At 42.8% G+C, this 14,891-nt stretch overlaps 1 protein-coding gene across 3 annotated transcripts in view; it reads right to left on the minus strand.

The window, feature by feature from the left end:
* Positions 1-14,891, minus strand: part of DPYD (dihydropyrimidine dehydrogenase) — a 368,439-nt gene that overhangs the window by 104,391 nt on the left and 249,157 nt on the right. For 2 of the 3 annotated variants that reach the window (XM_064455561.1, XM_064455562.1), the window contains 2 exons: positions 13,070-13,138; positions 10,487-10,570 (listed from right to left, as the gene is read on the minus strand). In XM_064455561.1, coding sequence (XP_064311631.1) covers positions 10,487-10,570; positions 13,070-13,138 — 153 coding nt within the window. The other variant, XM_064455564.1, reaches the window with a different exon arrangement.

Genomic DNA, 14,891 nt, shown 5'->3' on the forward strand with positions numbered 1-14,891 from the left:
GTGTCACCGGACAAAATCAAGTCGCTCTGGATTAGGTCCAGGCTTTGGTCATGGCTGAGCTGAGAAGCCAAAGCTCTGAGACCCAGCCCATAGTGGGAGAGATAACAGCTGGTATTGAGAACAGCCAACATGAGACTGTGACACTACTGGGGTTCCTGCTTCTCACAGTTAGGCTACTTTGAAAATCTCTAAAAAGAAAGTCCTGCTCATAAAAGAAAAAAAAAAGGAATTTAAAAAATTAATAATGTTTAACCAAATAAACCTTAAAAGACTCATAAAAGGTTTTCGCGGAATCAGAATATCTTAATAAATTTCAATTTTAGCAGATCCCCATCTCCCTCTTCTTTGTTACTCTCCTTTGGTATCACAGTCACTCTTTCTCCCTTCTCCAGCTCCACAATTAGAGCCTTTGAAAGATGTTAAAAGCACAAGACAAATAGCCTTTGATCACCTCTCTCTATTCCAAATGAAAAAATGGGAACGATAAGTTGCTACAGCATTCCCTGACTGCAGTACGCTGCCGGAGCAGCACAAACGCATGATGCTTAACAGCACATTTTAAAATATCCCCAAAACCAACACCCCAAAGCTTTTTAACATACCACATCTAATAGCCGCCAGTATTAACCCAGGTCACTATCCAAACCCAAGAATACATTTATCGAAGCGCTGCGTGGGAGATCCGCTTTGGACACCTTATTAGCACTGTGGCACTCCTACAGCACTTCTCTGATAATGTCGCACCTAACGGCTGAAAAGCTAACCAACATGAAGACAAGGTCAAAAGTGAGCTGGAAAATTTTGATTGACCGTTACACAAAATACAAAACACAGATTTGTGTTGGGAGTTAGAGCAAACGATAAGGGGGATGTCAAGATCAAGCAGAACTGAGACTTGAAAGGTTTGTGGCTGTCTTTAGTCAGCTGCAATTACTCCCTTTTTCAGATCACATAAAAGCTTTTTGTTTTCTCCCCAGCACTAAAAGAAAAACAACTGGATTTAGTTTGAAAACGGAGTCCTCTCTCTGAATAGGTGGTCGAACCATAACGTTTGCCTTTATTCCAAATTTGTTTCGTTTTAATTTAAAATATTAATCTAAGCAACCAGAAGAAACACCACTGTTAGAAAACTTTCTGTTTTTAAATTAACTATAAGGCTTTTTTAAAAATTGCTATACGATAGGAAAAACTCTACGTTGCGTTGACGTAGGTCAGTTAAAACTGCAGCAATCACAATTTTCACCTATTGACTTTAATGCAACATTAAAGGAGTCAGACACAACCGTTATTTCCTTTGGTTATCAGAATAAAGGTTAGTAATGGTTGGCCTGAAAGGGTGAAGCACAGATTGCTGGTTCAAATTAGCCAATCATTTGTTCCGATACCAACTGGGCCTAAACATTCCAAGTGAGAAATGGGAAACCGCACGTGTACATCTTACAAACTTCTTGGAGACACTAACTGGAGAGGTTTATTTATCAGCAGCATCGGCACATATAAAGCGTTGACTACTAAAAACGCCTTTTTACCCCTGCCAGAACAAAACATTTTATCTTGGTCGTTTCTAGCCAGCCAAAATAACGTTTCTCATACCACTGTAAAAAAGTGGTACGCAGCATGATTAAACAATATTTCAGCCCTTTAGTTCATGCAGAGGTTACCTGCTGGAAGGTACAAAGGTCTGATTAGGTTTACGTCATTACAAATAATATTTGAAAGGGAAGCACAGAACTCGAATATATGAGTGTTGCAGCTACAAACAGCTTCGTCCTGTGGTCAGGAAGGCAAACTCTCAGCCCTTTCCTACAATAGAGGCAGAAAATACCAAAGAATTGAAGAAACCACAAACTTTTGAAACCGCCAGACTAAGGAACTGAAAACCTATGCTCTGAGAAAGATTTCCCACTCAGTCTTACGATGATCACACAGGCCCGCGTTCAGAGTTGGTCTACTGAAAAGAGCAAACCTCCCAGCACACCGACTAACTTGACTAGGAGGTGAGGCAAAATTAAAAAAGTATGAGCCTAGTCCTAAAAATTCTCGTGTAGGCAGCGAAGAGACCAGTTAACACACATAAATTAACTTTATCGAATGATGGCATAAAACTGAAACCAGAAAAAGAAAAAGCTATTAATGTGCACTGCGTAGTTAACTTTTATTGTGCACCAGGATGAACAATCTTATTTTATTTTACCTGCACAGAGATACTTGTTGCTGATCGTTTCCTTTCCAATAAATCCTCTTTACCATACATCATCAGCACGAACAACTGCAACACCTTACACTGCAACCACATATCCAAAGGCAAAGCAATCCGCAGGATCTCTACGTTTAACCCAAACGTTTAACCATGTAAACCACGGAAATATGCTTGCCTGAGCTTTCTACATTTCCATTTTCTGAAAGCTTCTCAGTGCATTAAAATCCACCGCAAGAATAAGTACAGGTTGCCATTTGGTTTTAAAAAACAATCATGATTTTCTTTCATTCTGGGAAGCCCTCGCTATATACTCAATCATACTTAGGCTACTGAAGTGTCATTAAAACAGCCCAAATCTTTTTCTTTTTTAAACAGCGGCAGGTCACTGGTATTTTGCCCGAACTGACCTCCTTTGTGACACATGTCATCCATAACGTGACTTCCAGCTGAAATGCTTCCATCATAGCGAGACTGAAAATAAGGTTATGCCCAACGTGCTTTCACGTCTTCATGAATTTCAAGGAAACAAAATAGCTTTTATGTTTTCTAAGAAAATCCATTCTCTAGAGAGTGCTTTCCATACATAAATGAAAAGTCACCGCACATAAACAGTATTTAAAACCTTATTAACAACCACACCATGCCATTAAAAAGTTTCAACAGGTCGGTAGCGCTGTTAACATTACTGTCCTATTTAGAATCCCTTTTAATTTTCTGTTTTGTCTGAGAAATTCCATTAAAAATCCTTCAAAGCAATAACAGTGGATTAAATGTTGTCAAACCACAATGTAAAATCACAGAACGGTGTTCTGACGATGAAGTTATTAAATGTTGTATCTTAATTTATTTCTTCTCAAGTGTATGAAAAACAGAATTCTTAAGACAAAATACCAATTAACTGTCGTGCCTCATTATTAAGTATAATAATACAAAAAATAGAACACACGAGCACATAAAGGACATATGGACCTGAAGACATGGAAGAAATCCATTGAAATCATGACATTTAATCACACCTGAATCCTGTGAGGGCAACACAAAAGGAAATGAATCCTCAGGTACTGGAGGAAGGTGAATGGTGTCATCAACCGGGAGCGACCACATCGTGAGCAAGCTTTTTCCCATCAGATTTACAGTAAAATAGCTCATGAGTCGATGGTTACTTTGAAAGCAACTCAGCAAAGGGTTTACTTTATGAGCAGGGTTTTAAAGGAGGAGGGAGTAGAAAGAGAAAGGGAAGAGACACACATGAAACCAGGGAAGTTGAAAATATCGTCCAGAGAGATTAAAACAACACATCTGAACTATCACAAAGGACGACATGTGGCCAGGATCAGTGCAGGAGCCAGGAACATCAGCCCACAAAACACATCTCCTGGCCTGCGAACATCCCCGTGCTTAGATCTCCGTTTGCAGGAGCTGGAGGTGGCCGTCAGCGGCACCCCTTCTCCCTGCGCGACCCCAACGCCCTCCCAGCAGCACGGCACCCAGTGCAGCACACCTCTGCGCACGCAGAGCAACACCATCGCTGCCTGAACCAGGGGATGCCTGTTTCTGAGGGGCCTGCGCCTTGCGACCGAATGGCCTGCGTCTGCCTGAGCTTTCTCCTCGGCTGGACTATTATGGGTCCTGTTCATATCACAGAATCCCAGAATCCCAGCCTGGCGGGGGTTGGCAGGGCCTTCTGGAGCTCACCCCGTCCCACCCCTGCTGGAGCAGGCACCCCCAGAGCAGGGGCACAGGGCCGCGTCCAGGCGGGGGGTGAATGTCTCCAGGGAAGGGACCCCACAGCCTCTCTGGGCAGCCTGTGCCCCTGCTCTGGCACCCGCACAGGGAAGGGGTTTGTCCTCATCTTCAGGGGGAACTTCCCGTGTTCCAGCTTGTGCCCGTCGCCCCTTGGCCTGGCGTTGGGCACCACTGAAAAGAGCCCGGCCCCATCGCCCTGACACCCGCCCTTCAGATATTTATAGGCACTGATGAGATCCCCCCTCAGCCTTCTCTTCTCCAGGCTGAACCAACCCAGGTCTCTCAGCCTTTCCTCACAAGGGAGATGCTCCAGCCCCTGATCCCCTTGGCAGCTCTGCGCTGGACTCTCTCCAGCAGTTCCCTGTCAGTCTGGAACTGGGGGGCCCAGAACTGGCCGCAGCCCCCCAGATGTGGCCTCAGTGGGGCAGAGCAGAGGGGGAGGAGAACCTCCCTCGCCCTGCTGGCCTCGCTCCTTTTCATGCAGCCCAGGACACGGTTGGCCTTCTTGGCCAACCAGCCTGGGCGGCAGACAACTTCCCTCCCCTACCCCGCTGCCTAGTTTTATGAAACTTGCAAAAATTCACTATCTTTGAAACAGTTTCAACTCTGAGAAAGATGACTGAAACAGGTCATTTGGTTGAAACATGCCCCAAAGCGACAGAGGGCACTGACAGACACGAGGACAGTGAGATCAGCCAAGAGTTACCTTCCCAACCTCCTTCCCTTCCCAGCCAAAACAGATGACAGTGGCCGATGCAAGAGAACCACAAGACGCATAAATCCTGGAACTCCACTGCAAACACCAGCACAAACCTCACTTCGATTTTACTGGTTTATACTGGATTTTGGGTGCCGATGCTCCCACTGCTGCTTCAGCACAGCGTAGCACCACCCTGCCGTACTTTGCATTAATTTGTTGCAGTAACTGATACAAAAGAGGAGAGAACTAATACTGCCTGCAGGACTCAATGAATTATACTTAACCAGCATATTATTGTAGGGTGATAGTAGAATGCCACATGAACACAGATATAATCAAATCCTGTTTGGGGCATCATTTATTTAAAATACTTCAAGCTCCTTGCTGGCAGAGCAACAGCGAATTAGCATGCTATGCTGTGTGCTTCAATTAAAAAGCAGCCTCATCTTTCCTATTTCCAAGGTACAGCAGAGCAAATCTAATTGTGCCATGCAGCCAGTTCTCATCTTCGCAGGGTAACCAGGGCTTTGGGGTTTTGTTTTTTTCTTTTTGTTTTTAACACATTTGTCTTCCTCTGAATGAGGCAATGTGGGCTTTTATGAAACTTGCTTCCTAATTGCAGGCAATAAACATGAACACAGCCAGCAGCAGAGGCTGTAGCAAGTACAGTTTAAGTAAAATGAAAATAAAGGTAAGAAAAGAACCACAAAGCACGTCCATTTTACATATATCTGAATAGTTAAACCACCAGGATGTGGATTTCGGTGCTCACAAGAGACATACATGCCTCCTTCAATATAAACTAAGAAAAAGCAAACAATCCCCTAAACCTATAGCTTAAATGCTGAGATAGGCAAAGATATTTTTTTTATATATTTTGGAGGTTAGAAAGTATGACTAATTAATGAGAAATATTTATGAGCCAGGATGTTATTAACTTTTAAAATATTTGCTTATAGCATAAAGAATCTCTGTTCTTGCACTTAGGCTGAGATCTCTGAATATGAGATTTGCCTTTTTTTAAAAGTGCGAAAGCATCCTCTGTGCTTTGGAAATTTAACTGAAGCATTGCTTTCGACTTGAGATCTCCCTGTCGTACTGATCATCTCACTCCACGTGAGCAGGTGAGTCCTCGTGCTTCCTTTTACCCACGACTCACCTCCCGTCTCTGGTACAAACCATGCAGTACCTTTGGGTAGAAATTGAGCCAGGTGAACCCACGGACTCACAGAAACGTTTCTCCGAGAGCGCTTCTGGAGGGCAGCCCGGCCAAGCTCCTGCTCTGAGTGGGACCGGCGCCAACACCAGTTGAGGCTGGCCATGGCTTTGCCTGCCTGAGCCCTGAAAACTCCAGAGGCGAGGAGTACCCAGCCCCGCTAGACAACATGCTCCTGTACTGCATCGCCTTCTCCATGAATTTTTTTCCCCGATGTCCAACCAGAAACGTTCAGTCTGCAGTTTGTGGCCGTTGCCCCTTGCTGTATGATCTGACATACAGAGAATCACCTTTCCCTCTTTGTAACTGCTCCTCCAGCACCTTTGTTACTACCTTTCAAGCAGCCGTAGGCTGCTCTTCTCTTCCCTCCGTTGCTTTTCACTCCCCATTGGGCCAAGGAGGCCCACTGGTATTTCTGAAGACTTTGGATATCACTCGTCCTAGTCGGTCTCATTCTAGGTATACGCACTTTGCACTTACTAGTCCTGGGGTTCCATCTGGACAACAAAGAATGACACAAAACTTAGCAGGAATGCAAAAATAAAACCCAGATTATGGACTCAATTCAACGACTTATCCGTTCTTACTAAAGCAACTGGAGAGACTTGTTGACTTTTGGACCAAAACCAAAAAGCCAAACGTTTAAATTTGTTGACTTCATGTCACAATAATGGTCCGGAACATTTAATGCCACTTTTTAGAAGATAAGCTTAAGAAAAAAACAATTAAAACATCTTTGCAGAGTTTCCAGTGACGAGACAAAAAGTGCACCACAAACACCACACCACAAGTGAGATATTGAAACGCGGGTGCTACCATTTCAGACGTTTGATTTATTATTGTCATAATTTTATGCTATAATGACTACAGTAATGAACTATAGTGCGAAAAGAAAACTGTAATTTTTTTAATAATCTGCCCTTCACCACATTGTCTTCATGTTTACCATTAAATGTTTTGTACGCTTATGTTATCTGAGTCGAAGAAAATCTGAGCATTAGTGCTGTTAAACCTAATGATGGAAATTGTATTACGATTTTTAATGATATCCAACTTTTATACAGTTGCAGATCGTTATGAAAGAATACAAACCTTAACTTTGTTATCATTAATCAGCATTAGTAAATATAATTGACATTTTATACAGAACCAGCTTTAAGTAACTTATTGGCAGCAATACAGATGCCTCTTAATATTACCCTCTGGCTAGCTACGCTGTTTGGGCGCCAGAGTGTCTGCACTAATGACTTAGAATTAAAATCAAATAAAAGCTAAGAACTGTAATTCAGTATAAAACAAACAGCTATTCTTAGTACCAACTCTTCATACATATAATTTGGATATAGCTGGAATTTTTAAAATTTACAGTGCGTATAAACCAGTGGAAGTGTTTGAGAGTAGATAACAAAATAGGACAGAGAAAAAACAAATCTGATGTTCCCAGATTTCTACACTTACCCTTAGGCACACCGTAGGAATTGAAATGAGGAGAAAAAGTAGACAGTGTAATTAACCTTTCCTTTCCCTTTTTTTTTTTTTTTTAAACAGCAACAACAAAAAAAGGCAGAACATTTTAGACCTTATGAATAATAAAAATACACATACATGTTTTTCTGCCTTTATTTTTCACCTCAGCAATTTCTGGAGTTTCCTGAGGATTTAATGTGCTTAGGTATGAAAAGGGACCTAATCTCTAAAAAAAATTTCCTATGAAGATGTGGATTATGTTATCAGAAAGATTTAAGCAACCAGGAAAGCTGGTGTGTCTCTCAAACCCCATGCCCTGACTTCCACATACCGAGTGGTGGGGTTTTTCTGGGGCATATCTGAGCCCTCTCTTCCCCACACCACCTCCGTGTGACCTGCTTGACTTCAGCTCCGGGGGAAAAACCAAAGATTAGGAGCAGAGCTCAAATACTTCCTAGCACTTTCCTGTCTTATGATGGGGCCTCCAGGGACCACCACACACGAAGCCCCCAAAGGGCTACTGATAAATCTCTTTGCACGTATCGTTCTTTTATCCAGTTTTTCCTCACCCTTTGCTTCGATAAGCTCCATTTAAAACCACTATCATTTAATTTTAGCCAACTCTGAGGAAGAACCTTAGGATCTGGCCCTCTAAAGATGGCTTGTTTTGTTCATTTATTTCTCTAAAGAAGTAGATTTTTTCCCGAGGTCTCATTTTGGTGGAAGATTTAAGAAAACGCAAGAATATATTTAAATGACAGTACCATGTTAAACATTCAAAAGAATATCCATATTGTATGGGGAAGAGAGAAATTTTATTATTATACAAACATATATGTATATATAATGTAATCTTCTTCTTGCTTTATGGATCTGATCTCCTCCAAGGAGAGTCACAAATCCACGCGATAGCCCTGAGTGCTCAGATTTTGCGTTTGGTTCTCTGATTTTACAATAGCTGAAAGATATGTAAAAACTCATGTAGCCAGACAGCTCCCTACTGACTACACATCTAAGCAACTTCACATGCATATATTATTCCAAGCAGTGAAAGCTGGAAATAACATATGCCTTAAAAAAAAAGGCAAAAAAAATAAAAGAAAGCATGCCTGAAAGGAGCCTGTTTCAGCCCCCGCGTGAAACCTTCAGGGCTCCCCCTGACCAAACCGCCCCCTTCTACAGCGTGCGGCCATCTCAGGTGGGGACAACCCGAACTACTGAGGCACCTTGTGCAGAGTGAAGGGTGGGAATTGCTTCGTAAACTTATAAAAACGGCTACTGTAACTTTTTGTTATTGAATGTAATTTGGGGGAAAAAAAAATTCATCACAGCTAATATAATTTTGCTAGTGTGGTCCTGGAGGTTTTTAATAATTTTCTCCTCTCCCGTTTTTAATCATAAATTCTGTCAGTGACCACTGGCCATGAAAAGCATCCAGATTACTTTCATTAAAAGTAATAATCTATAGCATGGAACAGATTGACATCATTTTTTTCACAGAAAATAATGAAACGTCCCTGCACTGCACCTGACAGTATTGCTATGATAAAGCTTCACCTGCATTGAAACAACTACAGCTCCTACTGCCTCCCTACTAAAAGTTTGAGCAAGTTAATGGTTTAGTTCTTAGAAGTTCTTAAAAGTTTTATGTTTAACTGAGGAAGTGAGCGTGAATTAAGATGTCTACCAGCCCTCGTCAAGGAGATCAACTGGGTAGTACGTGTCGATTTTAGGGCATGTAATCATGGTTCCCACTCTGCACCTCCCTCCTTTTTCCCCTCTCCCCAAAACGTAGTAAGATGGGTGTAGCCCATGGGAAGGACTCACGTTGGAGGAGCTGGTGGAGGGCTGTCTCCCGTGGGAGGGACCCCACGCTGGAGCAGAGGAGGAGTGAGAGGAGTCCTTCCCATGAGGAGGAAGGAGCGGCAGAGACAACGTGTGATGAACTGACCACAACCCCCGTTCCCCGACCCCTGCGCCGCTGGCGGGGAGGAGGTGGAGAAAATCGGGAGTGAATGGTGGGGGGAAGGGGTTTTAAGATGTGGTTTTATTTCTCAATACCCTTCTCTGATTTGATTGGTAATAACTTTAGCTAATTTCCCCAAGTCAAGTCCGTTTCACTGGTGACAGTAATTAGCAAATGATCACTCCCTGTCCTTATCTCGTCTCAAGAGCCTTTTGTTATATTTTCTTTGTCCAGCTCCCTTGTCCAGCCGAGGAGGGGAGTGATAGAGCGGCTTTGGTGGGCCCCCGGCGTCCAGCCAGGGTCAGCCCACCACAATGGGAAGTCAAGCAGGCTTCAGACTTCTGAAACTTTGATGGTCAAACTCTAGATGATCTCTCCCGTTAGACTGTAAACCGAGATTTTTCAGAGACATCCAAGTTCACCACATTTGGGCACGTTTCAGAGCCAAAACTAACTTAAAAGCATGACCAAAGCATGCAAAAAATCCAAAAACTTCAAAAAGATATTAGTATGAGGATTGGCTTTCGTGCGCGTTTATTTTCTTTTCATGGGCAAAACATCACGCACTCTCCTGACTGAAGCCACAGGATCGACTGATAAACTCTGCATCGGATTTCTACACGGCAGAGACACCGGGCACGGATAATTCCAACCTAAACTGTATAAAGCATCCAGCCTATAGGTTACAGAACACAGGCTCTTAGAAGAGAAGACGGTAGCTGCAGGTGGCACGACCAGAACGTACGCCCTATTCCGTGGTTCTAAAATGCAGTTAGGTTCATAGGCTAGAAATTGTGAAATGAAAGGTGTGTATAACTCATGTCCTTCAAAATCACTATTGATACACGCAGTAGTTACTGGGTTGCGATCTAAAAGATATCTACAGGGCACTGAAACGGAAACCAACAAATCCTGTCCAAGCGCTTTTTTGAAATTATTTGTTTTCATCTTGTTCCTTGTCAAATACATAATGCATTTTTGTTCTCAGCAAAACTAAGCGTTTTGAATATTCTCAGCTTCTGTCGTCTTTTTTTCTTTTTTTGCTTTCAGCGCTAAATATTTAAACACATCCAACCTAAAAATCTCCAGCTCGTAATCCGCTGCTTGTGTCTCTCCCCTGAGGTGTAACTATCAACGAGGTAGCGCGGGAGTGCTGAAGAGACATGAAAGAGATTGCGGTTGCAGTCCTACCTGCCCACAGGCCAGGCCCATGCCTCTCTCCCCCATACCATGAGGACATGATAAATTTAACTCCAGCGCATCTGCACCAGCAACCTATGAAACATGCAAAAGGGAGAAAAATAAAGGCAAATTAACTTCAAGTAATGTACTCTTTCCTGTAGCATTTACTGTTCACGTTAAAGACATTTCTTTAGACATTTGATTTTTGGTTTTTTGTTTCATAAAGAGAAAGCTATGGTTATGAGAGCCTGAAAAGGAAATGTGTTGATCGTTGCAGAGAAAAAATGTCAAAAACTAATGCGGCTTCCCAAAATTACAAAGGAAATTAAGGTAAGAAATAAATTAAAGAGAGACAAGCACAATAAGGAGTTGGTTCTGGAAAATGTTAAAAAATGAAATGTAATTAGAGGGCCTTAGGGCAGCACCGAGCACGAGGTTCGGGAGTCGGTGTTACCCAGGTGCTTCTGCGCTCTGAAGAACTGTGACTCAGTGGCAAATTTCTCCTTTCTGCTTTAATGAATTTAGTCTCTAAATTTTCTGCAGGTGTCTGTACTGTGCCGCAGCTTTTGTCGTTACATGTTTTTGTCTCTGAAGTCAAACAAGAGACTATTTCGAAAAGGTCTATACGAGCATATTGTTCAGGCTAATTTCTCCTCAGCACCTTTTATTAGCTACAATTAAAAAGGCAAAGGAGCCGAGGTGCTCCTCCTCCTCCCTGCTGAACCGCTCCGACCTGGGGCGAGGCTCTCCCCCGTTGCCTTCCACGTGGCTGTGACCACTATTTTGTTTCGCATTTGCATTTTGTTTTTGCTTATTGAACTGGAGCAGCTTCGCCCGCTGTGTGGCCATGGTTCAGCAGCTCTGCGAGTGCGGGAGCAGGGGAGAAGCCATCCATCACTTCCAGGAAGGCTCCGCGTCCCGGCCATGCTGCGCTGATGCTGGTGCCGTCGGCCTCCGTGACAAGCTGACCTTTCGTATGAATAGGTCGTCCTCCTGCCGAGAGGCACTGCGGGACCTGCTGGGGCTCCTGCTCTTTGGAAAGCCACATCTATTACCTTCTAGGTAGGATCCTACACGTGCAATGAAATATCACTGCTCTTCGGCTGCGGATTCCGGAGCGCCCCGACCAAGTGTGCTGCTCTCCGCAGAGCGGAGCCTAACAGCTACTTTGCAGAAGAAACTTGTATCGTACACATTACACATTATTCAGTGCGTTTAAATAACTACCTTTTTCTAAATACAAATACCTCAATATTTGTATTTGCATAAATACGAATGCAGGTTGGAAATACCTGTCTTAACGTGGGCAGCAGTACCACTGGATAAAAAAAAAGAGGAGCAAATGGCACAATAAAGCCGTTCATCTTAGTTTAAAAGCAGTACTGCTCCTGTCAAGTGCGGATTCCAGAAAAGATTTCATGGTTAATTAGGTAAATACAGGTATAAAATGGACTAGTGGTGAAGATCACCAAACCAATTACTGATAATGTTTAATTTCACTTCCCTAAATCCCCAAAGCGATTTTTTTTAACTCATAGGTTCAAAATGCCCAAAGAAAACAGAGGAGTGTCTTCCCACATCACCATAGGAGGGCTCAGGACACTGTGAATAAAGAAACAACGATGTCCAAACGTACATGCTCAGCCATATGAAAACACAAATTCAGAATATCCGCACCCAGATCGACACATACATAAAAATATCTATACAAAAAAAAACTTATGAAGCATTTAAATGTGAGCTAATGCTAGCAATAATGACAAACTACTTTTTTTTCTTTGCTTAAATTTGTTAAAACCTTCCTTTATTGATCTGAAACTATGCTTTTTATTTCCTCTAGATATTTATGTGGGAAAAAAACCCGAGTTTTATTAAAAAATAACAACTTTGGATTACATTCAGGTATAGACACCTTTCTGAATGAAATTATTGTGGTCTTAATCAAGTATTTCTTACACTATTCCCTACGGACACAGGTACATGCTTTTAAATAGCGGTTTTTTTCCCTCAAATTGAATGGAACTTTCCGGTGCACAGTCTGTTTGCATTTGTGTAAGATTGGATTTATATTATAGGAAGCCTGCTGCCTGCTATTATATACGCTGGCTTTCTCTGCTACCATTTTTGAAAGTCTGTATTAAAACTAGAATAGCATTAAATGAGCCTTTTATACTTTAAATATTCAAGAGTTTTATATTCAAAATTTCTTCTGGTGCTGTCAAACTAGTGTGCCTGTAGGCAAGGTAAGATCAAGTTAGGCTCTCAAAGGTAGAATTAAATTTTATCAGGGCATCCGTCATAATATACAGTTTGCTTAAAATGCAAATAAAAAGCACACAGATTCAAAGACTAAAGGCTTTCCAGGTACTGCTTAAAAATCCAAGGGACCTTTTTTATGGAACAGATTTCTTTTAAATTTACATTTCCATCATTTTAATGAAAACGCAGAATAAACAAATTATAATGGACACACTTTAAATTCTCATTTTTCACTTTGAATCTATTTCTTTCAAGAAATTCCTTATTGCAACTCTTGTTTTTAAGGAGAACAAAAAAAAAAAAGATGCAGAAACGCATTTAGGAAACCGTTACCTCAGCCATTTTTGAAAGTTCGGTCCAGTCCTCCCTGCTATAGCTGCACATGATGCTGGCAATCAGAATCTGAAAAAGAATGCATACGCAATCATTTTAAGCCACGTTACCGGATTTTGTAACGTAGTACTTTGCTGTGACTCCAGACATTAACTACCGCGACCCACACGTGGGAACCACCAGCTGCGTGCTACTAGATGTGTAGTGAAATACAGCTGTAGATTCCACCGGGGATGAGAAATAGCATACAAAGTCATCTATTTTGTCCCTGGTTTTTAAGTCATCAAGGAAAACCAGCAGGTCTGGTCAAACATGTACTGCATTCTCCTCGTCGTAGGGTAAAGTGAGGACGAAGGTTGTCCTAGGCACAGAGCCCACCAGCAAAACGGTCACACACTCCTGCTTCTGAGGTCAGAGGAATTAAGTTATTTACTATCATTGGTATTCATAGTATATATAGTATTTATATAATGCCAGAAGTACTTGGGGCTCTTTAGAGGTAGGTAAGACCTAAGTGTCAGAGCTTCCAGTTTAACGTGGCAGTGAAGGAACACGATATTCCAGCTGACTTCAGGGAGCCAGGACACACCAAAACCTGGGATCTCCCACCGTGCAAGTTAAGGACGGCGACAGGCAGCCGGGAATGTTTTGTTGCAGCTTGAGGCCTTTTCCTCTCATCCGATCACTTGTTACTTGGGAGCAGAGACCGACCCCCCCCTCACTCCAGCCCCTCTCAGGCAGCTGCAGAGAGCGAGAAGGGCTCCCCTCAGCCCCCCCTTCTCCAGGCTAAACCCCCCCAGCTCCCCCAGCCGCCCCCCAGCACACTTGTGCTCCAGACCCTGCCCCAGCCCCGCTGCCCTTCTCTGGACACGCTCCAGCCCCTCCAGGCCCTTCTTGTCCCGAGGGGCCCAAACCTGAGCCCAGCACTCGAGGTGGGGCCTCCCCAGTGCCGAGCACAGGGGCCCCATCCCTGCCCGGCCCCTGCTGGCCACACATTTCCACTGTTTTGCTCTGATGAACCTCTACCTCTCAGTCTATCACCCACCTACCTCCAGACTACCTACCCGGCCACCTTCGGCTGACGTTTGCAAGAAGGGAGTCTTTTGAGAAGGAAAGCATTTGATGAAGTGCCTGCCTTGCCTGCAGGTGCCCATGTCCGTGCACCTCCAGCGTAAACATAAGACCAAGCTTTTCCTTAAACGCACACAATCATTACTGGCCATGCTTTTATTCCCCTCTTGACAGAGGAAAAAACTCTCTCACCTATACCATAAATTTTTCTATTGTGAAAAACCTTACCCAGCTCTATAGGTCAAACGTTGATGAAACAAAACTTGCTCTATTTCCTATTTGAACACTCAAGACAATTTGAGAGCTCCGGAAGTAAATATAATTCTCTTTTAAAAATTAACATTTTTAAAAACACAAATTGTGAAAAATCAGTTTAAGAAAGTATACAGGAGAAAAAATTAGAGGAAGAAACTAGTTAAAAGATGCACTAACTGGAAGTTAGCTAGAAACCGATCTTGTAAAATTCACACTTTTTATAAACTAACTAAAGCAAAAAGAAAAAACCCAACTCAGACACCGACGACACGACAAGGATTTTCACAGTTGCAGTCACAATCCAAAGTTTATCAGAAATCTACACAATTCAGCTTTAAAACAAACCAGATTTTTCAGTGGGGAAAGCTGTAAGACAAGCAGGGCGGCCGACTGTATTCACAGGTAGCTGAGTTAGGCTGTGTCAAGTGTAATTAATGGCATTCGAAAATTCTGCTGGGAGTGGACAAAGGAGGAGGAACAAGATCCATGATGTTTC

The sequence above is a fragment of the Phalacrocorax carbo genome, chromosome 6, assembly GCF_963921805.1.
Source record: "Phalacrocorax carbo chromosome 6, bPhaCar2.1, whole genome shotgun sequence".
Taxonomy (NCBI): Eukaryota; Metazoa; Chordata; class Aves; order Suliformes; family Phalacrocoracidae; genus Phalacrocorax; species Phalacrocorax carbo.